Source organism: Hetaerina americana, unplaced genomic scaffold, assembly GCF_022747635.1.
Source record: "Hetaerina americana unplaced genomic scaffold, ioHetAmer1.1.p SCAF_5, whole genome shotgun sequence".
NCBI classification, from domain to species: domain Eukaryota; kingdom Metazoa; phylum Arthropoda; class Insecta; order Odonata; family Calopterygidae; genus Hetaerina; species Hetaerina americana.
This window is the reverse complement of record NW_027287095.1, coordinates 49,967,034-49,992,422: the sequence shown is the minus strand read 5'-3', so window position 1 is coordinate 49,992,422 and position 25,389 is coordinate 49,967,034. Positions and strand designations below refer to the sequence as shown.

The window sequence follows — 25,389 nt, the reverse complement described above, 5'->3', positions numbered from 1 at the left end:
TTGAAATAATAGCAGCATACTTGTATAAGTTTTTGCCCATCAAAAGTAAGGTTATTATATTTTTTCTGAGACCAGGCTTTGAGGATCACCAACTACTGTCATCATAGAAAAATATAAACACAATAGGCCTTTGTTAAAATGAATATTGCAAAGCAATGAAGAAGAGAGGGTTGCACTAGAGTACAATTTTTCCTATTTCATATTAAGTTGGCCAACAGTGTGTGTTTAAATTATGGCATATTCTAAATGAAGATATGTACATAGTAAATAAAATTTTGTAACCAACAATTCATCTTTGTCGCTGGTCAGGTTTTAAGTCTCAATTCTCAAATTTAAAACAAAAGCAATCCATGGAATTTTTCTCTTTGTTTATTGTAAAATTAATTACACTAAATTCCAGATACATCATATTTCCAATTTAAATTTAGAATGTCTGATTTCATGGCGAGTGTGAAACATAAAAGGTGAAATAATCAAAATTAGGTTTTTAGTTTACTATTTGTTGAGTCCTATGCATTGATTTTAATATTTATTTGTAGAACTTCATATTTTTCATAGTACATGGCATGTGTAATCTGAAGCATAATAATTTCTTTGTAATTGAAAATATGTTGTTCATAACTTAGTAATATATTGTTGTTGTTGTTTTTTCAATTTAATGCTTAGGTATGCTAGAGAACATAGCTGTGTTGCTTATCAAATGTTTGTGTGTACTGTATGCACCAAAATATCCATTACAACTGAGTATGAAGTTTCTGTTTTAAGGTAGTTATAACAGCAGAACACAGATAACTTGATACACTTTCATTTAACTTTATTTTTACGTATGAAGCTTGCAAAGCAGAATGGTATTTATTAGTATTTATTTAACAGGTGACATTTATGTGCTAAATAATAAAAATCCAAATCATAAACATTTTGTTCCTCCTATGTATTCCTTCAGCATTAAAACTATGGTTCAATTTTTATTAGTGAATTTCATCCAATGTATTTCAGATGCTCACCACTCTTCACCTTCTGATGAAGATGAAGAAAATGAATTTTATGATGCAATGGAAGAAACACAGTCTAATTTCATATTAACAATTCCGACTGGTCATAGGCGAACCTCTTCAGGCATGAGTAATGCATCACAGGTTAGTTTATGGCTGTTAAATTGTGCTGTATATTTTCATATTTAGTGGGAGATAATATGTTCAAAAGTAACTCTCATCCCAAAATATCTAATGCTTTAAAAAACCAGTCGCTCGATATTAGACTGTTTGTAGTCCATATGTAGATGTTACTTTGCCTGCAAAATTAACCAATAAGGATGAAAGACCTAAGCATTAATCTTTAGGATTATGGCCTGGAACATTTTTCCCAATCGTCTATAAATTGCAGGCATCAGATGGGTGTAACCCTCCTGATGGCCATGATGAGGCCTCAGGGTCCAGCAGTGAAGTGGACGAAGTAGGTGGTGAAACAACCACAGTTTGTGTCATCACAGCCAAATCTGCAGAGGATCCCGGGCCTACTGGCTATCAAACCCCTGGAGGCAAAAAGCAGTCAGACTCTGCTTCCCCATCCTCATCTGTGCCACCATCTCCCACATCAACTGCTGCATCATCCATTGGTGTAAGTTTTATCTTGTGAACAGCTTATTAATTCCAAGAAGCCACGGGAGACGTCGCAACAATAACTTTTGATGGAGTCAGCCTTGAAGTGTGCATTGGAATGCAACAATTTCAGAGTGTAAAATTCACGGTCAAGGTGAATGATTTTTACACTCTGTAATTGTTGCATTGTAACAGCTGATTAGTTAGTTTTAAGAAATATCAAATATGTTTCGTTGCTTGATCCAGTCAACAATCAATTTTTATTACAAGGGGATAATACCATGCTATTACTACTACTTTGCAATGGACCTTAAAAGCTCAGTTTTATAAACCAAGTCATCAATAATAATACCATGCTATTACTACTACTTTGCAATGGACCTTAAAAGCTCAGTTTTATAAACCAAGTCATCAATAATTTTTGTGTAGTAATGTATAGGATAATGAAAGAAAATGTCAGGTTGTTGTATTGTCCCCTGGGAATTAGTATGTAAATTGCTCAATTCTTATGAAATTGCCTTCTTAAAACATCCATGGCTGCTTCAGACCTTCGTAATGTTTTTTAATCCTCAAGTTAGTGTCTTTTGGGAGCTGGTGTGTGTTATCATGAGGGATGTTTTTGGGCCAAATAAGATCAAACATTTTGTTTAGGGAAGCTTTTGAATGTTTCAGTCCGCATCATCTGGAACTCTGGTGACACCTTATTGGATGCAAAAGCTTAGGCAGAAATTTCCTTAATGACTGATGCTGTAACCCCCAAAAGTCACCATTATCAATGCTGCACTAAAAATTCATTAAATCAACCCCATAAAATTTAGCATTTGGTTCAGGTCCTTATCAATCTACCTTGTAAGCAGATTTAAAGAATTTTGAGAATCAACTGCCAGACTTCAATTTTATCCAAATGTTTTTTGTTATGCAATTTTTCGGGTACCTGATCTTCCCCGGAAACCATAACCGACACAGGGAAAAGAACTGGCCCCCTTACCCTGACATGTTAATTTCACATGCCGTCAGGCTTAGTAATGGGTGAACTCCACCATCACCTACCAAACAGTCCTTTGGGTTGATTACTGTGTTTATGGTTTTTTGTAATACTCAACAAAACTGTAGATGAGTCAGCAAGTATTCCTTTCATTAGGGGAGCTATTCACTGATTTTGTGTGGAAAGAATTTTTTAAAACTATTATAGTCCTTTGAATGTTGTTTCAAACTTATGTAAAATGGTGTAGGACATTGATGAAAAAGTTAACTGTTTTTGGAAGGTAACAGGGAGGACAACTAGTTTCTTTAGGATCATTCAGAATACTCCGGCCCACTAGGGATAGTCAAGTCAATGAATGAAAGGGTGTGATTTTTTTGTTACCATCCTAATATACACAATCAACTGCTATAAAAAGTCAAGATATAAAACAGAACAAGTTATACAAAATTGCCTTAGTTTGCAACTGCCTAATTTCTTGCAAAAAGATATTTTGTTCCATTATGTGTATATTTTCAATCAGAAGTGATAATAATTGCATAGGGATTTAATTATTATTTCTCCTGAACATATAGCATTGTCTTATTTAATTCTATAAGTGAGTCACAAAGTAATATTACTAAAATATTGAGGTGAATGGCAGCATAATGTGAAGTGTGAAAAATATGGAAACACTGAAAGATTAATCGCAAAGTAAGGTCATCATCAGTTCAAATTTTGTCATCATTATGGTAGTGCCTTATTTTTGATATTGCATAAATGAATGTACTGACGGCAATTTGATTTTTTTAACTACACTGCATGTATAATTCCTTTGCAACATTTACAAGTGAAGCATCAAAGCAAGTACATTTTTTAATTTAAATCAATCTGTTGGCAGTGCAATTCTTTTCTATTTAAAAAATTAAAATGTTGCATGGTATAATGCCTAGAATTAAAGATTCAAAGAGCATGAAGAAATTCATATAATTGAAGGAAAATGTACATTAATTTTATTGCATCTCATTTGAATCATATCAATTAGTAATTCTACCATTTATATGATCTTTGTGCATAATTTATTTACAATCCTCATTGAGACGGCAATGGTAAGTACTAAATGATTTTGTTTAATACTTTTTTAGGGTGCTGCAGGATCATCTACCCAAGTTAATGGTAGTGTGGTTACCTCTAGACGGAAACGTCGTACAAGAGTTCCTGATAAGCCAAATTATCCATTAAATTTATGGAGTATAATGAAAAATTGTATTGGGCAAGAGTTGTCCAAAATCCCAATGCCTGTGAGTATGTTCTGTTAATGCTATTTGTACTAATGTCTTTGTACTAATTTTTTACTTTAATTCTCCTGAAAAATGGGAATCATAGATAACCTTGACGATTATCTATCTTAAGATGACTAGTTTTTTTGTTTTCCTTGATATTTTTATCCCTTTCTGAAATGAGTATAGAATTCAGTTTTTTTAGTTGGGTGTTATTCATCAGGTATCTTCCAACAATGCCCGTGTAATTTATCCACTAAATACTGGTGGAAATAAATTGATTATTTTGCAATCCATGTTAATTATACACTAACCAAACAATCTTTTACGATTAGGTGAATTTCTCCGAACCTCTCTCAATGCTGCAGAGGTTAACTGAGGATTATGAGTATGCAGACATTTTGGATAAAGCAGCAGCTTGTTGCCCTGATGCCACAGGAGGTGACTCATGTGAGCAGTTGGCATATGTGGCAGCATTCACAGTTTCATCTTATTCCACAACTTCCAATCGAACTGGAAAGCCATTCAACCCCCTATTAGGAGAAACCTATGAATGTGATCGGACTGATGACTTTGGCTGGAGATCAATTTCTGAACAGGTTGGTGTTATTATTAATTTAACACTTAAATGAATGCTTTTAATATGGATGGAATTTTTGTTGAAGCTAATCTTGAAATTAAAGATAAATCTCAAAACCTAAAGATAGGGGGTTATAAAGACAATCCCCCCTGGAGGCCACCCTTGCTTGGAAAGCCTGACCAATCCTTCAGAATGTGTAGAAACCGGGGAAGGGAGAATATAGCAAGATTTCTAGAGGAGCTGTGCTATGTCTGTAATTTGTTATGACTTTTCCAACCAACAAGAAAATTCCCTTTCAGTTCCCCAAAGCTATGTTCATGACATTAAAATTGTGTGTTCTAAGCAACCAGGCCACTCACAGTGACAGACGACAGGAAGCCACCCCAAGTACTATGGGGATTTATGTGGACATTGTGTGAAGATACCCTCAAACTTTCTGTGTACACACAGTCCTTACAAATGTGCACGAATCAGTTTGAGTTATCTCCAGTTTTTATGGATATAATGCAGAAATTAATAGGGTACCTCTAAGAACCCTTAGATTTTCATAACCCATGTAATATTTTGGTTACCGATATTCCCTGGAGACCACCGGTGGCCCAGGGAATGGAATGACCTCCCTTATCTTGAATGTGTTAATTTCAGATGCTGTATAGGGCTTAGTATTACTTGAACTTTTTCATCATGTATCAAACCAATCTTCTGGTTGATAATTGCAGTTGATGGCGAGAAATAGTTATAAATCGCTTGTCAATTGTCCTCACACATTTTTGAGGCATAGGCTGGTTTTAATTTTTTTAATGCTGAAATGGTTATGTTTTTTAATGTAATTTTTTTGTGCCTGAAAGTAATGCGTATGCATTGAAACATGCAGTAAGTTAGAAATTACGTGGAAAATTAACTTTTATTATCATAATGACATATTTCCACAAACTTAAGTTTCCACTTGAAATGAATTTGGAAATTTTGTTATAATGCTATCATAATTGTACATTAAGGGATTGTCATTACTTAAGGTATTCGTGTATATCTTCAATATATTTAGGATTTCTTTTTGACTGCCATGAACAAGGTAGCTTCAGAGTGTCTTTTGAAATAATATATTTTTGAATGAGTGAAACTGGTAGTTATTTCCATTGTCAAAATGAAATATGTTTATATTTTTTTAGGTCTCACATCATCCACCTATGGTGGCTCAATACTGTGAAGGAAAAGATTGGAGATGCTGGCAAGAATTTACAATGGCCTCTAAATTTAGAGGAAAATATCTTCAGGTGATCCCATTAGGGACTTCTCATCTAGAATTCAATGCCTCTGGTATGTATCTAACTACCTATGTAGTTAAATGTATTGATTCAAATGATAATCTATAGTTTTGAATTCTAGAATTCATCTTAAATATTTTTTCCCAATGTTTCTTAAAGTTCGTTCAAATGATTCTGTTTAACCATAACTAAAAACTACTGTGTGGCTAGAGTTAAATAAACTCTATAGTTTTTGGCAGGAGGAATAATGGTTCAACAATGTTTGAGGTAAAATCAGCTTGAGGATAATTAAGTTATGAATTATTTTATGCAAACAAAATACATAGCAATTTGTTACTATGCACATCATCCCTAAAAATAATTGTAATTCTAGCATCTAATCAGAGTTAAAATTAGGGTCTCCACAATTTCTCCACCTACAAAGTAGGTGGTAAGCACCATTCTCACGTATCAAATGAACATTCTGGTTGATTACTTTGGTTTTTAAGATTCTTAGGGTAGTTACACAGCGAGAGGCTTTTATGAAAGTATGGCAATAGTTAAAAGGCATAATTAGAAGAAGTAAACAAGGGCTGGAGCTAAAATTGAGCCGCAGCAAGTATGGTTTGGTTAGCAGAGGTAATCTGACTCCCCAAGTTATGAAAGATTCTATAACTGCTAGCAACATGCGCTGTGGTTCTTCCTTTGCTGCATGTAAAATAAAGACATATTGATTTCTGTATAATTAGACTTGTAATTATAAACATGTACAATTACTAAAGAGCATAAAAACAAAGAAATATTTCGTTGAATAATGCAGTATTAAATTGGGACAATGAAAGATATATTGCTTTAACTAACTCATATGTAATCTCCTAACCAAAATAAATACCTTGATAAGATTTATGTAAGAATGATAAAAGAACCTCAGTAATTGATCCTTAGGCTTCCGCAACGTGTATCTGATGAAGTGTCCATGCTGCTTCTGGGAGTTACCATCGCGTAGGTGTGTTGATGGACAACTGTTGAGCAGAAAACCTAATGGCAGCCTTGGCCAAGCAGTGCACTACAAGAAAACCCATACTGACTGGTATTTGGATGCGCAATCAAACCATCATCCCGCCCAGAAGATAGTCACTTGCAAGTCAATACACTAGTTCATCGTGCCTACACCACCTCAGATGCCGAATTGCTCACATCAGAGAAAGGGTACCTGGTCTCAGTGCTGAGGAAAAGCAGATACTCGGAATATATGGCCCAAAAAAGGATCACAAAAAAGAAAAGGGAATTGACAGAAGATGGGATTCTGGCCAAGAAACAGAGCGAGGAGAAGCCTGGAAAAGAAAAACAGACGACATACACTACAATCACGTGCATCACCAGAACAGCTGAAAAGATAAATCAGCTTCTACAGAAACTTAATGTAACAACTAGGTTCTTCACCACAAGAAAAATCAGCGGCATCATCTCTAAGCCTAAGGACTGTATCCCCAATCTCATGCACGAAGGCATATATGAGATCAAGTGCACATGAGGGAAGTCCTATATCGGCCAAACGGGAAGGTCCATCAGATGCAGAACCAAGGAGCACCAAAGGGTCATAGACAGAAAACAGTTCAGACTCTCGGCAATTGCCGAGCATGCATGGTGGAAAGCCGGACACATGATTAAGTTCAACCAAACTAAAGTGCTGGCAAGAGAGAGGCATTATTTTCCAAGAGGAGAAGCAGTAGAAATAATGAAGAATCCCAACCGTTTCAACTATGAGGATGGCTACACCCTGGCTTCCTTGTGGAAAAGGGTGATTCCTATTTGCTGCCAAGAAAGAGCCAATCAGAGAGCTCCGGACCAGTCAGCATCTCCTATATATAGTGGCCAAATCGCGACGCAGATCACTTCGACCTGAAGATGCTTCCAGGACTGGGGGCCAAACAGTTGTCCATCAACAGACCTACACAATGGTAATTCCCAGAAGCAGCGTGGAACCTCACAGCACTTCATAAAACATCCCATAAATATTCACAATAGGCCAAGCCACGATATTACTATAATACTACACTACTAAGTTAATGGGAAGTGGGAATGGCAGCAGAGAAAGATATCATTAATCAACTGAACTGAGGAAACTGTTTGGGGCTTTATTTATAGGAAGTTATCCATGAAAGAGAACTTGAAAAAACTTTAGTTAAGCCACAATTTTTTTAATACACCCGAGGTTCATAGCATCTTGATGAAACCCAGCTCATATTAATGAAAACTATTGGTAAATTAACCCAAAAATTTTATTAGCTCTGGTAAATTAACTGACTAGCTTCACAGGCATTGCTTACGTATTTCATTTTCAAACTTATGTATTTCTTGTGTCTAGATTTGATTATGTTATGCATTACCTTTTCTTCTAAAAAATCAATTGGAAAGGATATCTCATTCCTTGAAAACTGAGAATAATCTTTGGGAAAAAATTCTACACAAAAGTCGAGTGCATTTAATTGAAGGTTACTTTTAGGTACTTTTTCTTTGGCCTAGACATATTACCTTCAGTTAAATTTCGTCATTACTAAAAGCTGTTAAGTATTAAGGTTTCATAATATGTGTCAATCTGTGCCATTTTGAAATAATTCAAATAATACTAGTTTTATATTCAAATATTTCCAGCACAACCTCTCTGCATACTTTCATTTCTCCCTAAAATGATATATTTATTTAGGTAACCATTACACATGGAGGAAAGTTACTACTACAGTGCACAATATAATTGTCGGAAAGCTGTGGGTGGATCAGAGTGGTGATATGGATATAGTGAACCACAAAACTGGAGATAAGTGTCACTTGAAGTACATTCCTTATAGCTACTTTACAAGGGATGTGCAGAGGAAGGTAAGTGGAAAAAATAATTAGATGCATAACTTAGTTCGATAGATAGATAGATTTATTCACTGTAGAACAATACATAATTGTATGGGCTTCATTAAGATTCAATTACATTTATAGGTGCATAAATATATATACAAATTCATAGGAATAATAGTGTACATAAAATATGAGTATTAAAGATTTAAAAAACAGATTTCCTGCATTGGCTCTTACTATGTACTCTTGGACACTATAAAAAACATTACTTACAAAGAAATCTTTTAAAATTTTTTGAATTTATTTTTTGGGGAGTATTCGTTTGAACTCTTCAGGAAGTCGATTAAACAGCAGTTTTCCTGAAACTTCTGGGGTTTTTTGTAGTACTGCTACTCGACAAAGGCCATTAAGAAGATTATTCTTACCCCTGGTGTTGTACTTTTGAGCAACCCTATTTCTGACAAGATAAGAGAAGCATCATATTCATGTTGTAGGTGGTAGATGAAGTTCATTTTTTATGCACTAATAGTCCTAACAATTAATTATTCACATTCTGTGAAAGGAATTCATTTTCTTTAAATTTCTTCATTTATTTCTGCAAATGATTTTAAGAAGAGATTACCTTTAGAGCCACATGCTCCACCATCAGAATATGCAGCCAGAAAATGTTGCAATGCCATGTAAATGAAATAAAAAAATGGCACTACTTATTCTAAGTCAAAAGTCATTTTTAAGCATGTCATTACAGAAAAATGCTCAAAATTTGATTCTGTTTGCCACAATTAATACGTTCCCCACCCATTTCTGGATGCGTTGAATGACCTCTGGCCAGTAATTTTACATGTATTTGGTGTCAAACTAGTGTAATCACTAAATTTTAGCCCTAAAGATAAATAATTATGAATAGTTTACCAATTAATATCCTTTAACCTGTCACATATAATGCCAACAGTAATAATACATGTATTCCCCATGAACCCCATTCCTTATGTTTAAAATAATAAGTACAATTGTAATCCCAAAGTTAAGGGCTACAAAATGCTGGAGCCACTGGGATATTGTTTTCTTGGCTGTTAGTCACACTCTTGCATTCATTACTTCCCTAACTTTGAAACAAGCCATTGCTCAGTCTGCTGGGTTGATCAATTTTGGCTTGGCAGCTGTTAAAACAGAGCTCCTGCTTGTGTCTATAACCAGGTGCAAAGTTTGTGCAGTTAGTTGGTTTTTGAACACAAAGAAGTTAAACCTATCAAATTTCTTTGTCATCTTGTTCGGTTGTATTGTTATGGCTAACTAAACCTGGGTGTTCAACGTCACACCTGAGACCAAACAGCATCCACTTGACTGGCGGCATTCCTCTTTGCCCCAGCCATGAAAAATCAAAAGAACAGTCTGCCAGCAAAATCATATGTGTTTTCAGATGGAAATGGAGTATTGTCAGTCAACTTCATGGGTCCAAGAACCACAATAAATGCTGACAGGTATTGTCAGAGAATTGAACAACTCAGACAGGCAACTCAGAACTGGAGAAGAGGTATTTTGAGCAATGGTGTAAGCCGTTTCAATGACATTGGTGCTAACAGTTTGAATGGGACCATCACCAACTCACCCTGTACAGGATATAGGCCAAAAATCCAGACAAATTAAACAATTTTTCCAAACATTGTTTATTAAAAAAATGAAAATTTTACAATATTTTTTCTGCTTAATAGCTAGTATGATCTTAAACTACAATTTTATTTAATGTATCTCCTATTTGCTTGAATGATGGCCTCCATTCTTGGTTTGAAATGTTTGTAGGCCTGTTTTAACATGATCGGTCCATATCAGCAAATTGTGTTTCATTGATGGCTCTCAATGATGTGACTTTTGGATGTCTGGACTTGGTGGTGACCCTTTTGACCATGCTCCACACATAGTAGTCCAATGGAAATAAATATAGGCTTTTGGGAGGCCAGAATTCTTTGGACCATAAGATTTCGAAGTTATTTGACAACCAAATTTGCATCAAATTTCTCATATGGGCTGGTGCTTGGTCCTACTGCAAAACATACAGCCTTCCAGATTACACCATTTCCCTCCACAGCTTCACTAGATTTGTCAGAACATGCAAATAAACTTCTTTGTTGATATTTTCCCCTTCGTGAGAGAAATGCGGTGGCATGGCATCACCCTAATTGGACTTAACTCATAGCAAGGGAACATTTGCCAGAAATTTCATTGTGGAGCGGTCATTCCTACTATTGGTTTTAGCATCCACAGTAAAAAAGTTTTGTCAGGAAAAAGTCTGATTACCTCAACAGCAGCATTGTTTTTTAAGGAACAAAAAACCAAGTTGCAATGGTCAACTTGCTTTGCCCTAGTGGCTTTTGAAAGTATATGTCATATTTAAATGGTGTAAGACTTGTAGTGGAGGTCCTCCTCGACAATTTGACGCATAGTATTCACTCACACCGATAACCAACAATAATTTTTGGGTCAATTGCCTTGGATCCTCGAAAATGAGCTCCTGAATCAGTTGGATGTCTTCGGGCATCCTGACAATGCAATCCCTCCAGTGAATTTTTCTTGCCTATATTGCAAAGCCATTATTGGACAATTCCAACCCCATATATTTTGTGATGACATCATGTACTGTCGATCTCAAGTGCCTAAAAAACTGAGTACTGTTGATCTCGGGTACATTGAGAAACGAATAATTTCTGTCGCTGAGCAACCACTCAGTACACTTAAATAATTGTGGCTCTTTGGTAATACGCTGCACTTGTTCTCAGCATTGTGACTGTTTTGAGGTTATGATGGTTCAGTGCATGCGTCAAGCTTATTTTGGGGCCAATGGCGGCGACCTGGGTATGAAAAAACTGCCCAACACTTGAACAAATCCATCAGTTGAAATGATGATTATATAGAAAAATAGAGGAATGTTCAAGCTTTAATATGATGTATCTATTTTTGAAAATATGTATTTCTTTCCATTTCTAAAAAAATTAGAAACTTTACTTGTGGGATTACTTAGAATATGGGAAATTGGTAGTTAAGTGGTCCCCACTAGGATAGAGCAAACTTGACTAACATTAATGTTATTAGAGCAAGTGACATTGGAATTGAGGCAGAAATACCTTTCTTAAATTTAAGTTGTAATTTAAAAAATATTAAGAAAAGATGTACATCATTTATATTGATAGTTTTAATGAATTGTTTTTAGCTTGTACATTATTACAACTGTAGGAATGAATTTGAATGAACCATGGTAATCGGTCGTGGTGATTTCCAGTACATTAGGTATCTCATTATGTTGCTGCACAATTTAAAAAAGTATGATCATTTAAAAATTATTAACAATTATTTGAAACAGCCTTAGGTGACTTTTCCTCTGCTTCACAGTCTTGGAAAGCCTACATTGTTATCCTCATCTAACTGTCCCATCTAGACATTATCTCCCATTTACTATTGGATTTTCTCTCTTGGGTGATCCTTCTTCTTAATTATTTTCTTAAAATTATCAGGAAACTACCATGGTTTGACGAAGCCCCTTTACCAAAATTCTTCGAACTATGAAGTTTGTTCTGAAATTCTCAGACAAACATTCTCCATTCCAGTAAGAGCTCATTTAATGGCTTGAAATATTTTTTTATTCAATTGATTTATTCTTGGCCTGGCTGAGTGCTTAATAGAGCTCTCTTTTATGTTAAAAATATTAAAGCATTTTTTGTTTTTAGGGTATACGTGCTATTGCGCTTGTTATTTCAGAGGTTTCTGCAGCGCGTGCTTCTCAGGTTTTCACTGAGTTTATTGACTCTGACGGATGACAACTTTGCCAGTATTCCAGCTGGTGTTATCATGTAGAAGGTAGATTTCTGCAATTTTCACTGTCTTTTTGTTGGTCATCTCGTCCAAATGCTGCCTACTGAATGGTTGGTTATCGAATGACTCTTTTCCATACACTATATCTGTCTTTTTTGTTTAATATTCCTGGTGTTATTATTATCTCAATTGTCTCTCCTATCAATCGAGGATAGTTTCACGTAATAATAGCTAAAGACAGGCAATACTATCCTCGATTAATAATAGAGGCAATGGAAATGATGAAAACACCAGAAAACTTCTACTGAGTAAGTGGATATCTAATGCATAGTGCATGGAAAAGAGTCATCTGGTAACCAACCATTCAGAAGGCAGCAATGAGAAAAATTGGCTTATAGAAAGATAGTAAAAATTTCAGCAATCTACCTTCCACCAGAAGACGCCAGCTGGAATGCTGGTGAAACCATTGTCAGTCCAAGACAGCAAACGTGGGGAAAACCCAGGAGGCATGCAAAGCATACTTTTACACATGGTCTACTTCCAGTGCTTAATTTGATCACCACTTCAAGTCATTTCCCAACAAATAGTTCAATAAAATCCTGGATTTTTCTAGCGTATATTGCTATATAACAGTTATAGTTTTGGCTTATCATCATTTTGATTTCTCCGTGTAAATATTGGCCATAGTTTGAGATACTAGAGAACCTATTGCTGGCCCTGATATCTGTGCACACAATTTGTTCCTCTACCTGAAGAAGGTGCCAGTCAATTAGATTTCTTTAAAAGCATATGCTGATCCATTAAGCTTGAATTTGTAATTCTAATTTTTTTGTATGGAATAAAAAGAGACTTAAGGTGATATGGTGGAATGTCATGATTAATTAAAAATTGGCAATGATCCACAAAATAAGTTGTGGAGAATTGTCAATTTTGAATTAATTTTTGTACAGACATAATTAAAATAATCACTGTAGATAACAGTGAAATTTTAATGCTGATGTAATGAATGTGAATGAAGTTAAATGAACTTAAAACAATTCGGAAACTTTTTTGATATAATTAGAAGAAATGGATTATTTTAAGAGTTATCATTGGAGTTCCTGATTTTTTTCATGGTCATAATATTAAGTACTCATTTACCGAGAGGTGATTAATTTAAGTTGAATGTTACTTGTTTCATTTTTAAGAATTGTTTTGAGTGAAATTTTAAATTTCAAATCAATGTTCTTATACCATTAACATATTTTTTTAAGGTTAAAGGCTGTGTGGTGGATAAAGATGGAAATGTCAAGTGGGTAGTAACAGGAATGTGGGACAATAAAATAGAAATTGCCAAAGTTACAAGTTCCCAAGGAGGACCAGAAAATCCTGTGTTCAAAACAGGGCCTTCGAGGCTGGTGTGGAAAAGACGTATGCCTGCGTAAGTTAGAAACAATATAAAATATTCTTTTCGTTTCTCTAAAGTTAAAATAAGTGCTTAATATGTATTGAAACTTTTCTTAGTTTCGTAGAGGTCCAAATATTTTTTACTTAATTCAATGAATTAATTAAAAATAAATTAAGTATGTATGTACCATTAATTTATTTAATACTGGAATTTGCAAATTTTTTATAGTCTAGGGTGATATTAATGTAGCAATACTTAAAATCTCATATTTTCTTATCTGAACTTAAAACTCATAAAATGTCACTCCCTCTCAGTAATGACAATCTAATTTTTATGATTTATGATAATTTTCATATTTGTGTTTACCTTAGTATATTATGTATTTTTCTATATTTATGTAGTTTATGCGATTAAGTTATTCTTTTTAATAAATAAGTGATTACATTGAATTGTTAAAATATTTTTATTATTGATCAGCAGAAGAAAAAGCTGCCACCAGGTTAATCTGAACTCGGTGTTAAATTCAAGCAATTGTATAGAACTAGTACTATAAGCAAATTTATTGGAGTTGTTTACATTGGATTACTGTGGATACTTGATATTTTAAATGAAAATCCAAAATAAGGAAGCAATCTATTCAATTATGCAGGTCAGACTCAGAGCGTTACTACAACTTCACGGAGTTGGCATGCCAGCTAAATGAAGAAGAGGAGGGAGTATGTCCTACTGATTCTCGCAACCGTCCAGATCAGCGCTTAATGGAACAGGGTCTGTGGGATGAGGCAAATGCCGAGAAGTTGCGTCTGGAGGAGAAGCAACGTGCTGCTCGGAGATCAAGAGAAGCAGAGGCAGAGAAAGCTGCTTCTGATGGTCAGTGTTCATACCACTCTATCTATTTATCTTTTATAAAAGACTTGCTTCATCAGGCATACTTCCAAATGCATGGGCAAAGATGCCTAAAGTATAATGTTATGTTTTGTAGGAGAATAATTTTCATGGATGTTTGAATAATCATTTGTGGTACATGTTTCTCATAAAATATGAACCACGACAGAAGTTACAAGGTTTGGAATTATGGTTATTGCAGTAGGTAATCGACTGCTGACGTTTTACTTTCCATTTGACAGACTGGGTAATAATGGTAAGATAGGATATGGGAGTGGGTAACTTATTCTTGACTAAAGACATCAGAGGAGTATGGTGAAAAATTGGGTACTTCATTTGAAGTGACTACCCTAGTTCAAAATTCTCTATCATTTAGTAAAGAAAATACTTCTGAAATAGCTGCTACTTTTGGTTACATGAGTCATTTGTTCTTAAACAAATTCATTAGATGTTATTAAATAATGATTTTGATGAAAAAATTGCGCATTTTAGCCATTCACTTATATGTAAAAATAATTAGCCGTTGTCAAGTAACAAATTCATAATGTGTACTGTCCTTGTACATTTCCTAATCCTTGACACGAAAGCAGATCATTTATTAAGCTTTGAACATGTGAAGTTCTTAACAGTTTTGTTTTAAACAATTTTTTTGTCCCTAAATTGTTCAATTATTAAACTTAATTCAGCCTCATTTAATAAAAAATGTTCTCTTTCATAATATCAAACTGGTGCCTTGTGTTTGTTTTGCTGGTATTAGTAGTTTCGAAATATGTAAATTCTTTTTCTTAGTACATATATTTTTGCATTAACTTGAAATCATTCAAGCGTCCTCCATAAAGATGGAGGAGGATATTTTAAATAAAAAGTGATACAATTTACTTTTCTCCAAACACTATTAGTCTTGTGTAAGGCTTGTGAGATAAAAAAATGTATGTACCCTACTTGCCTGTCTATAGCCAATATTTAAAAATGGAATTAATGTCTGAAACTACAATCATGATAAAGGAAATATAAAGTACAAAACAGCCAAGAAAAGTTGAAAATCAAAAAGGTTGTAAACAAGCTCTACACAAGACTCATATGATGAATCCCATGGATAAGAATTTTATGTAATTGAGTGTAATGATTGTATTTTGTTCCTTTGGTCATTCACTGGCTCTTTCAATGTGCTATTGTAAGTTCTTTTAGCTGGAGTTAATTTGGGAAATATTTTCGTTAGGTCTGTGTCAAGTACCTTTTTCATGTTGGTTTAAAAAAATCCCCATTTTAGTGGTGCCTGTAAAGTAAGTTGCCCCGCTTAAATACTAAGAAAGATTGACATAATACTGATTTCACTTGATGAGCATAAGTAGTCCAGAGTTAGGGTAAAATACCTCTAATAAAATGGAATGAATTATGAGTCAATTGATGAAAGGGCCTAAGCACATGGAACTATTAAGGTACTAATAAATTTGACTAGAGAAGAGAGTTGCTAAAATAGCTTGGAGAGTTGCTAAGAACCTATTTTTTATTTTAATATTATAATGATGATGATGATCTAATGACATGTTATTATTCTTTAGTTGGTGTTGTTGCATTAATAATTGAAAATGTGCAGTTCATTATAATGCTTCATTTTTTCTGCTTAAGATGCTGCATATTTATTTTAATTTCTTCTTATTAAACTCACCTCTTGTATTTCTTTTGCTATTTTGTAACTTAATATAATGACTCTGAAATCTCATAAATATATTGGTATAGGACTCTTTATATTACTATAGTCATTTTATGATGATTTTAAATGAATTAATTGATGATATTCACTCTGGCCTTCAAAACCTCATGAAAATATTATCACTAAACAATTTGCAAAAAAAGTAATATTGATTTCAAGTGTTTACACCTATATATTTTTCTTTCCCTTTTTAAACTCCATGCATGATTGTTCAACATTTTAGAGGAAATAAGGCAGGAATGGAAAGGTAAATGATATTCATTTGCTTAATTTGAACTGAATTTTTTTATCAGCTCATAAAATACATCCAATAAATTAAATGCAAGATACATGTTATTTTGCACTTAGCTCTTCTATGTCGTAGATTTAGTATTGTACATTATTATGTAATTTGTGCCAAACAAGTAATCCTGGTACATCTTGCAAGAATGCCCGATGCTAAGGTAGCCCTGTTTCAACTTTCCATTTACATGGGATTTCTATGGCATACGATCCAGCATAGAGCCTGATGCAAATAAAAATTCCGTGTATGCAAAGAGTGGATAAAAGGTCTTCAGTTTGAAGGACTAATTCACTATACAACATCAGATTACAATCTAATATCTCTGCATTAGGAGCTTGCAGTTTTGATAGGGTTCATATTTCTCCAATAGGTTTCTTTGACTGTTGATATGTGGCACCTAGTTGGTTATAGTTTTGCTTAATGGATTTTGCATTTAGAGTTTTGCATCACCTTTGCATTTTGAGTGAATGAGATGTCTTTTTTTCTGGAGTATATACATGGAATGCAAGGGATGAATTTTTAAGTTTTTTTTGTAAAAGTGAATTATTGAATGAGTCCTAACCCCTTTTATGAGTTAATTGAAAGAAAGCAAATCTCATCAGGTGTGTTATAATGAATATCAGTAGCATCAAATTATGTTTGGTTTTGTAATCATTTCAGTATTTGACTACTTCTTAACCCCTTTAATGGAGACAGATTTTTTAATAGTCACCCACCTGGTGGAGGTTTTTAATCTGTGGATAAATACATTTTATTTTTGGTGGACTATAACGTTATTGATTTGTTGTTGAGTGAAATTGCAAACAATTTTTTTTTTGCTTTCAGCGTAATTAATAATTGAAACAGTTATAGTTAGAAACAATTTGTTAATTTCATGCTTTATTCAATATTGAACATCAATTTTTCTAGTTTGTTTTTAGGTTTATTTACGCTATATACACACTTCCGTATCTCACCTAGTTCTGTGCTTGAGTATGGTACAAGCAGAAGTATGGAGCTGCTCAGCTTTTCATTTATTTTTTGCTGTGCATACAAATTTGTTTACTGTGCTATGTAGTTAAATATATTGCCGTAGATAAAATGTTCAAATGTTTCATCTGACTCATTTTTATCAACTAGATCACCATTTTTTGCACTTGCCTCAAATTTAGTCTGGGATCTAGATCTTGGAGTTCCTCTATCAAATGCTGGAATGTGGCTGCATGGTATCGTAACCCTCTTCATTGGCATCCTCCCTTTCACTCTCATGTTTTGCTCTCAGAAATCTCCTGCAATTCTTGTAATCTACAAGGAAATGCTGCTGCTCTCCCGCTGGTACCGGCCATCGTTCCCAAAGACAATTAGAGGGTTCCTCCTCTAATTGTAAGCTACTCTCACGAACACTTCCTCTTCTTTACTAAGCTCCAACATTTTATTTTTAAAGTCATCAGGCAGTGCAGGTGCTCTCTTAGCCACATTGTAGATAACTTAGACTATGGGCTAAAAATTAAACTATACACTCAACAAAATTCTGTGAAAGAAGCAAAAAAAGTAATGGTGTTCTAAAATTTTTAATTTTTACACTGACAGGGAGTTATGCGAAAAAGTCACGCAATCACTAACAGAAAGTTTCCAAAACTCAAAAACTACACGATGATGGAAGGTGCGATGACAGCTGCAGAGAATGAAGAGCACATCCAAGGGTAGATAATTTAAGACCAGGGTATCACAAGATAGGAATACCTAGTAATGGTTAATACACATCTATCTTCTATGTGACTAAACAAAACTCAGAATGATGTAGGAAAATGAAAGAAAATTCATGTGTTCAAAGTATGTCCGCAACTCTTTTCTTGGAAGAACTGCCAAGGGAAACCAAAAAAATGCAGTCATCCACCAAGAATACAATCCAATACTAAACCTACCACCCTTATAAAAGTGACCAAGGGTAATTGAAAGAAAAAGTACAGTAAGGGATTACTTCGTTTCGTAATGACCATAAAACTTTCACGAAAGTAAAGAACTCCTTTGTGTCTGCTGCTAGCACCATCGAGTTAAAAAAACTATGCCAGATGGCAGAAGCATACACTTGATCGATCCGAAAGAACTGCATCTACAGATACATTGCCTGAGGAGGAAAATTATTTTATCTGGCATGTGTATAGATACTCTCTGTGTTTGTGTCGTCTCCGGAGTGCATCTGAAAGTCCTTCCCATTAAAGGGGTTAATATTAATTTTCATGAAAAATTCTCGTCTTAATTAGTTCACTTCGTCCCATGAGAATCTTTGTCTGAGGTAGTGATGTAATTTGAGGCTAAGTAAGAGATGATGCATTTTCTTCTGAAAAAATAATTACTTTTAGATACGTAAGTGCGTAATCAAGCAATGGTGCTGTATCAGGTTATTTAGAGTACATATTTTCACTGTGTTTATTATATTTTATTGCTATTGTAATTGCCTAAAATCATTAGGAGTGGTAGTATTTTAAACTATTACAATATTTATATGACACCAATAAAAAAAGCATACTTCAGTTCTTATATCTTTAAATATGTAATGTATACTTGTACTTAACCTCTGATTACCTGACATTCCTTTATCTAATGCTCTAGTCTGAGGAACATCCTCACTGACAACCACTCCTTTTTCTACCTTAATGCTTAATATATACTCCTCCTGAGAGGATTTTCCTGCTGTATTCAAGTAATTTAACTTATAAGCATAAAAGTACATTGTGTTATGCCTTCTAAATCATTGGCCCATATTATTGTGACTCAAGTGTGTCATCATTCCCTACTGTAGCCAACACATGGGCAATATCATTTGCATTTATGCAAGAACTAAAAAAACAAGAAGTTGTAGCTTATTATAAGCTATAGGGAATATTTTATTATAGGCGAAATTTCTAGTTTTAGATTTCCATCATCTGGACTATTAGGCTGACACTAGTTCTACCAAATGCTAGCCTATTCTGAAATGCTTTTTGTTGAATATTTTTATAGTTCCTTTTTAATAGTAAAAAAACACATATTTAGGCCTATTTTATTATCTAATTAATTAGTGAGATTATATTACATATATTTATAAGTGTACCACTGTGAAATTGTGTGAGTGAACCATCACAAAGTTCTAGCATACATCCACTCTAAAAATGGAATTTCAAGAAGTCAGGGCTTACACAGTCAACTTTATAAAATAAGGAATCATATAGTGTAAATTGATGTTTAGAAAAAATAAAACAGGAAAATTAGTTTTACATACTGCTCTTTAAATAAGCATTTTTTATTTTTTGAGCTATATGGTAGTGACAAATTTAATGGAGAATAGCTTAAACAAATTAGTATGAAGTAGTTTTATTTTTTTCGATATAAAACTTGAATGAATTGAAACTGAATTCTTGTAGAAACATGCAGATATGTACACTGCCCTGGATGTACACGGTTTGTATAAAAATTATCGGGAATAGTTTTGGAAAAATAGATTTATTTCTGATATTTCTATAGTTCCTCCAAATTCTTCAAAGTACATCTCTTGAGCGTCGACACACTCTTTCTTGTGGCTTTTCCACGACTCGAAGGCTCCCTGGTAGGTGGATTCTGAAAGATATTTAAGGGTACAAGTGCAAGCTTCCTTCACAGTAGTTAGGGTGGTGTCCTTTGAGGGAAGATTTCACTTTTGGGAATAGGAAACAGTCTGCTGGTGCCAATTCAGGCCTGTAATGGGGTCGCTGAATCAATGCCATTTTTCATCAGATAGTTGGTTACTTTTGAGCCTAAAGCACTGAAGACCTTCAGGACGAGTTCAGCACAGATCTTTCGCAATACCAAATTTTCAGTTATTAGGGTGTGCGCTGTCATGTTATCAATGTCAATACAATCTGCAATCTTGCATACACTTAACCGATAGTCTGAATTCAGCGCTTCCCACACATCTCAGGAAAAAACTGTTACTGATACTTTTTATACAAACCTTTTCTGTATGTATCTCTCTATGCAATTTTTTTAAAATATTCAATGAAAAGATTAAGATTTGGGGTTTGATGCTTGTGGTATTTTGCTAGAAATTATCATTTAATAAGTCATTAAATATGAGTTTAATTTTAAAAATGGCTGAAAAAGCATGGTTTGCTATCTTGCAAAGTAAAGCACTTGTTAAGCGAAATGACTTCCCATATGAATTAATTTAAAGTACGATAATTTGTTCATTTCTGAAAAATAGAACTTATATACATGGTGCGTATTCGAGTGTGTAGTTGATTTGTAGAAAGCAAAAAATAGGGAAAATAAGTAGTTTATTATTTATGATACACAACTAATTTCTTTTTACTGTAAATCTGTCTTGAGACATTTGTTTTTGCTTTCTCCTGCTCACAAATGATGTTTTCCTTAAAAAGCATCATCTTGCAATTGCTTTTTGTTAATCCATATGAGGAACAACTTTTCAAAATTGTGGAGAATATTTAGCTATTGCATAGATATTCTTGTTATTTCCTTTGAAGTGTCTATCTCCTTAATCTTGTCCTTGTTCTTGAGGATGATGGTAATTGTTGTTGTCAACCCATTGTATTTGCATGCTAGATAATCCACTATCACTTCTCGTTCTTGCTTTTCAAATATTTTACCTTTCGTTTCATGGTTATTTATAGTTTCTTATGGCTATCTTCTCCTAGTTTGTTGAGGATATTATTAAAAATATGCACACAACTACTATTAAACTTAGCACAAAAATCATCTTTAATTTCTGAACAGAAATTTGAAAAAATTTATGGTTGCTATTGACTGACACTAAGATGCTTGTGGAATGAGTGCTAAACATACTCTGAAGCAGCAGGCATGCAATCATTCCAGGAAACTCTCTCTCCTTGTCACTAGTTATTTGAAAGATTGCTCATTAAGCGAGTTATTAGAAATATAGTTTTGACCCATTATGCGAATTACTTATTCTGCGAGGTACTTGGTATGTGAGGTTCCACTGAATGTGGACCTTAAAGAATCAAAGGGCAGGAACTAATTTGCTATTAGTTTTATGAAATTAAAATAGCATGGTGATGTAACTGGCTACAACACATGGTCTTCAATTGGTATATTTGATATCAATTCTCCCTTTTTAATGTTTAATTTCCACATATTTTTGCAATAGTGAACATCAGTGAACACAATAGCATACAATATTCTTGTGATATTTTTGTCGAAATCATAATTATCTTAATTAATGAAAAGGTTTTGACTTCTCAGTACCCTTAAGATAATGAAATTATAAAAACAATACTTATATCATAATCGGCTATGTAGCTGAATTTGCTAGACTATGTAATGAATAAAAGTTTTAAAACTCAATACATTCACTAATTGCAGGGATCAGAAGAAATTTCCATATTTTAATGATGCATTCCAGTAGTGGAGTTAATTCATTAACTCATAAAATCCCATATTCTTTTATAATCTTGCAACATATATGCAGTATTGATTGGCATGCATGGATTCACTAAATTCATTATTTTATAGTTTGATGTCCTCTCTCACTTTAAAAAATAAAATGCATTAATTTGGTGTTTACTGTGAATATGTAAAGGTTCTTAGCACAATTTACCAGCATTGCACTAACTAGATAACCTTTATTTCAATTATAGGACGTCCATATCCTCCGTATGAGCCTGTGTGGTTTAAGAAACAAACAGAGCCGTACACTGGTAAGGTTTTTCATGTTTACCAAGGAAAATACTGGGAAAATAAAGACAAAGGTGATTGGAGCATGTGCCCGGACATCTTTTAGGGGACACACAAAAGGTGTAGTGAATTTTTGTTTTGTACAGTAAGACCTGGTCTCCACTGATCAAGCATCAAATCAAGTCACTGACAGTCATGTACAGAAGTTGTGTTGTATCCTTATTGGAAAACTCCTTATGTCCAAAATGGAGTTACCTGTGTGTTGGAAGGAATAGGTCAATTGGCTGTGTATTAAATTCCTCTGAAAATTACCTAATAATTCCTATCTAAAAACCTTTCCTGACTAAATGCAGTACATCCAATGCATTATGTAATGGAGTCGCTTCATGTTTGTTTTTTTTTATTTTGTTACTCCGTTTGAAGTTTATTGGTTTTAATATCTATACATTACTTGCTTGCTGATCACAAATGTAATGCATATGTTACTCTGAAAAGGAATGTAAGAATTCTGATTAGTTTTCCAATTACCATCATCACCGCTGCTGTAAACTTTGTTTTTAAGAACAAAAGTTGGTCAATATTTTGTTTTAATTTATTAATATGAAATATAAATATTATTTTTGATATCTGTTCGTTATTGTAGTAATTTTCATGAAATTTTATCGATCACAAATTGAAAGGTGGAAGATAAGTATGTGAGATGGTGTTCAGAGCCAATTTTGTGAATGACAGTAGATAACTTGATGTAGCCAAACTTAAAAAGCTTTGGAAAATATATGCATTAATATATATGACACAGAATTTCAATCTAAAAATGTGTATGTTCATTCTCATGTGAAGGATGCTGAATTTTTATTCTCATATTTTAAGCACATTTGTGTGCTTACTATTAAATGCAACAATAGTCAGTTTTAAGTACTGAGAAATCATTGAAAATGTGCTTATATTTTCAATTTCCTTGTAGCATGCTAATACTCATAAATGCTCACCATGTAGGCTCCCTTATACATTGGTTTGTTTTGTTTTAATTATATATATTTTAGTGTTGCATCTCTTAATGATTTATTCTCTAAGCCAAGCTGATTTTCCCTTTCCTGATGGTTTTTCGTCTTATATTTTCTTATAGTCCAAGTTGTGTATAAGTTTTGAGAAGACATTGTTTAACTTTTTCAGTTATGTATTTATTTGCTTGAATACCTAGGACTGTATGCTTTTGTATCTATAAAATATAGTACTTAAAGAAAAGTTAACTGAAAGTTACAGCTGTTGTATCTTGATGGGTGAATTATGGTTTTTACATGTCTGTTAAAATAGAAATTGTGGTCTACATTATTCTGGACTTATGAGTCATGGTATGAATGGGTAATTGAAGATACAAAGCTTGATTAAGGCTTAAGCCTTTTTAAAAAGGTGCTAATTAAGTATTCACCCTTCATTCCTCAGCGCCCAAGAGTGTTTGTTTTTCAGGCTGGTGTTGTGACATCCAGGATGTGTTTTATGGCCATGTAAATAATTATAAATATTGTAATAATGGTTTGTTTTATGGTCTCCAGTATAATGTAAACTTAAATGAAGTCATCATCCTTGTTAAAGTTGCTGTTATACAAATTTAATGAGGTTAAAGTGTTGAAAGTCTGTCATAACCTATGTCTCAAAGCAAGTATTTTTACTTTATAATGTTTGTTGATTTAAAATATCAAAGTATAGGTTGTGCCTTGGATGCACTTATTCATTGCCTCTTAACTGAAATGTAATATAAATGAAATTTTATTCTGAGTTTGTTCTTTTATTTTGGAAAAAAAGTCATAAAATTTCATAAGTTGAAATCTGGAATGTTTAATGACAGACATTTAAATGTCGGAAACTTTTTTCCAATATTCATGATTTTGACTGGAAACATATTTCTACATATAAACCCAGTGATTTCATATTAATGGAACACGATCTCTTACCATTCTACCTGGTACTTGGATGGTATAATTGATTACCTCTTCAAACAGAGTTGAGTCCAAAGCATTTATGTCAGGAAGAGAAACAATTTTCTAGAACACCATTCAACATTGAATAGGGATATCTATGTCCTTTAAGGCTTTTAAATTGCTGAAGTCCCATCTTGGGCATCCTTAGCTGTATATTAACCTGCAAGCATAGTCATCAGTATTGTGCATAAGATACTGCTGTCAGCACATTTTGACAGAGTAGTCATTTGTGCTCTTCCTTGTATTTGCCTGCACTCCATGAGGTTATATAATTAAGTGAAAGTGGACTCATGTACCATCAATGTTTAATTTTTCTCTATCATAATTTCTGACTTTGCCTTCACACTTGTTCAATTGAGCTTGAGTGGAAAATAATTGTTTGCATGATCCAATTATTTAGGGAGTCTGTTTTTGTAAATTATTTTAATTTTCAAAATAGGTGCTGGTTTTTTTCAAGCTCACCTGTGTTTTCTCCTCAAAGGCTGAGTGTGTTAAAGTACTATTGCTATTTAAGTAAGCCCTCATGCATTTTTTTAACTATCTTAACTGCCGGCCTTTGTGATGCACATATAATGGGACAAGTTACTCAAAAATAAATGAATCTTTGATTTAAACATTAATTCTCTATGGAAGCATGTGCATCATGCTATACATGTGATATTATTCCAAAATTTAATCAGGAATAAATGCTTGCCATAATATTCCAGAGATTAGTGTTGTTATTTCATGACATTACTTCAATCATTTTATATTATAATTAAATTTTTTAATGGCTATATCCTCACCGATAGGGTTTCATAACTGGAATTCATTCCTTCATTTGTCTAAATATATCTTTTTTGGCATCACATGATTTATTCATTCTTCAATGAATTTTCCTGGCGGCTTCATATCTATTATAATTTTTTCTCTTCCAAGAGAGAGAGAGAGAGAGAGCTACATTTTCCTGTAAATTTTTTAATCCATGCTTATGGCATCATCCTATGAATGAAGAATTCCCAATGCTAGCATATTTAACAAGGCATTAAAAATATGCTGCATAGTTCTTTCGCAGCATGTGATATTGTTTTTGATAAGCTGAGGTCTGGATCACTCCATATCAGTTCAACAAATTTTTGACCAATGATCCTTATTTCACTCAAAGTCACTTACTAGTTCACCTCAAACAAGATGTTTTA

General features: G+C 33.7%; 1 protein-coding gene across 5 annotated transcripts in view; it reads left to right on the top strand.

Annotated features, from left to right (window-relative positions):
* The window catches only part of Osbp (oxysterol binding protein), a 50,032-nt gene extending 25,113 nt beyond the window's left edge, over positions 1-24,919 (top strand). For 3 of the 5 annotated variants that reach the window (XM_071592933.1, XM_071592935.1, XM_071592936.1), the window contains 10 exons: positions 997-1,136; positions 1,384-1,617; positions 3,705-3,860; positions 4,175-4,438; positions 5,589-5,736; positions 8,371-8,540; positions 13,571-13,737; positions 14,354-14,574; positions 16,527-16,550; positions 22,196-24,919. In XM_071592933.1, the coding sequence (XP_071449034.1) occupies positions 997-1,136; positions 1,384-1,617; positions 3,705-3,860; positions 4,175-4,438; positions 5,589-5,736; positions 8,371-8,540; positions 13,571-13,737; positions 14,354-14,574; positions 16,527-16,550; positions 22,196-22,338 (1,667 nt within the window). In that variant the 3' untranslated portion in view covers positions 22,339-24,919. The remainder of the gene's footprint in view (positions 1-996; positions 1,137-1,383; positions 1,618-3,704; positions 3,861-4,174; positions 4,439-5,588; positions 5,737-8,370; positions 8,541-13,570; positions 13,738-14,353; positions 14,575-16,526; positions 16,551-22,195) is intronic. The other 2 variants (XM_071592934.1, XM_071592937.1) reach the window with 1 other exon arrangement.
* The last annotated feature ends 470 nt before the right edge of the window (positions 24,920-25,389 follow it).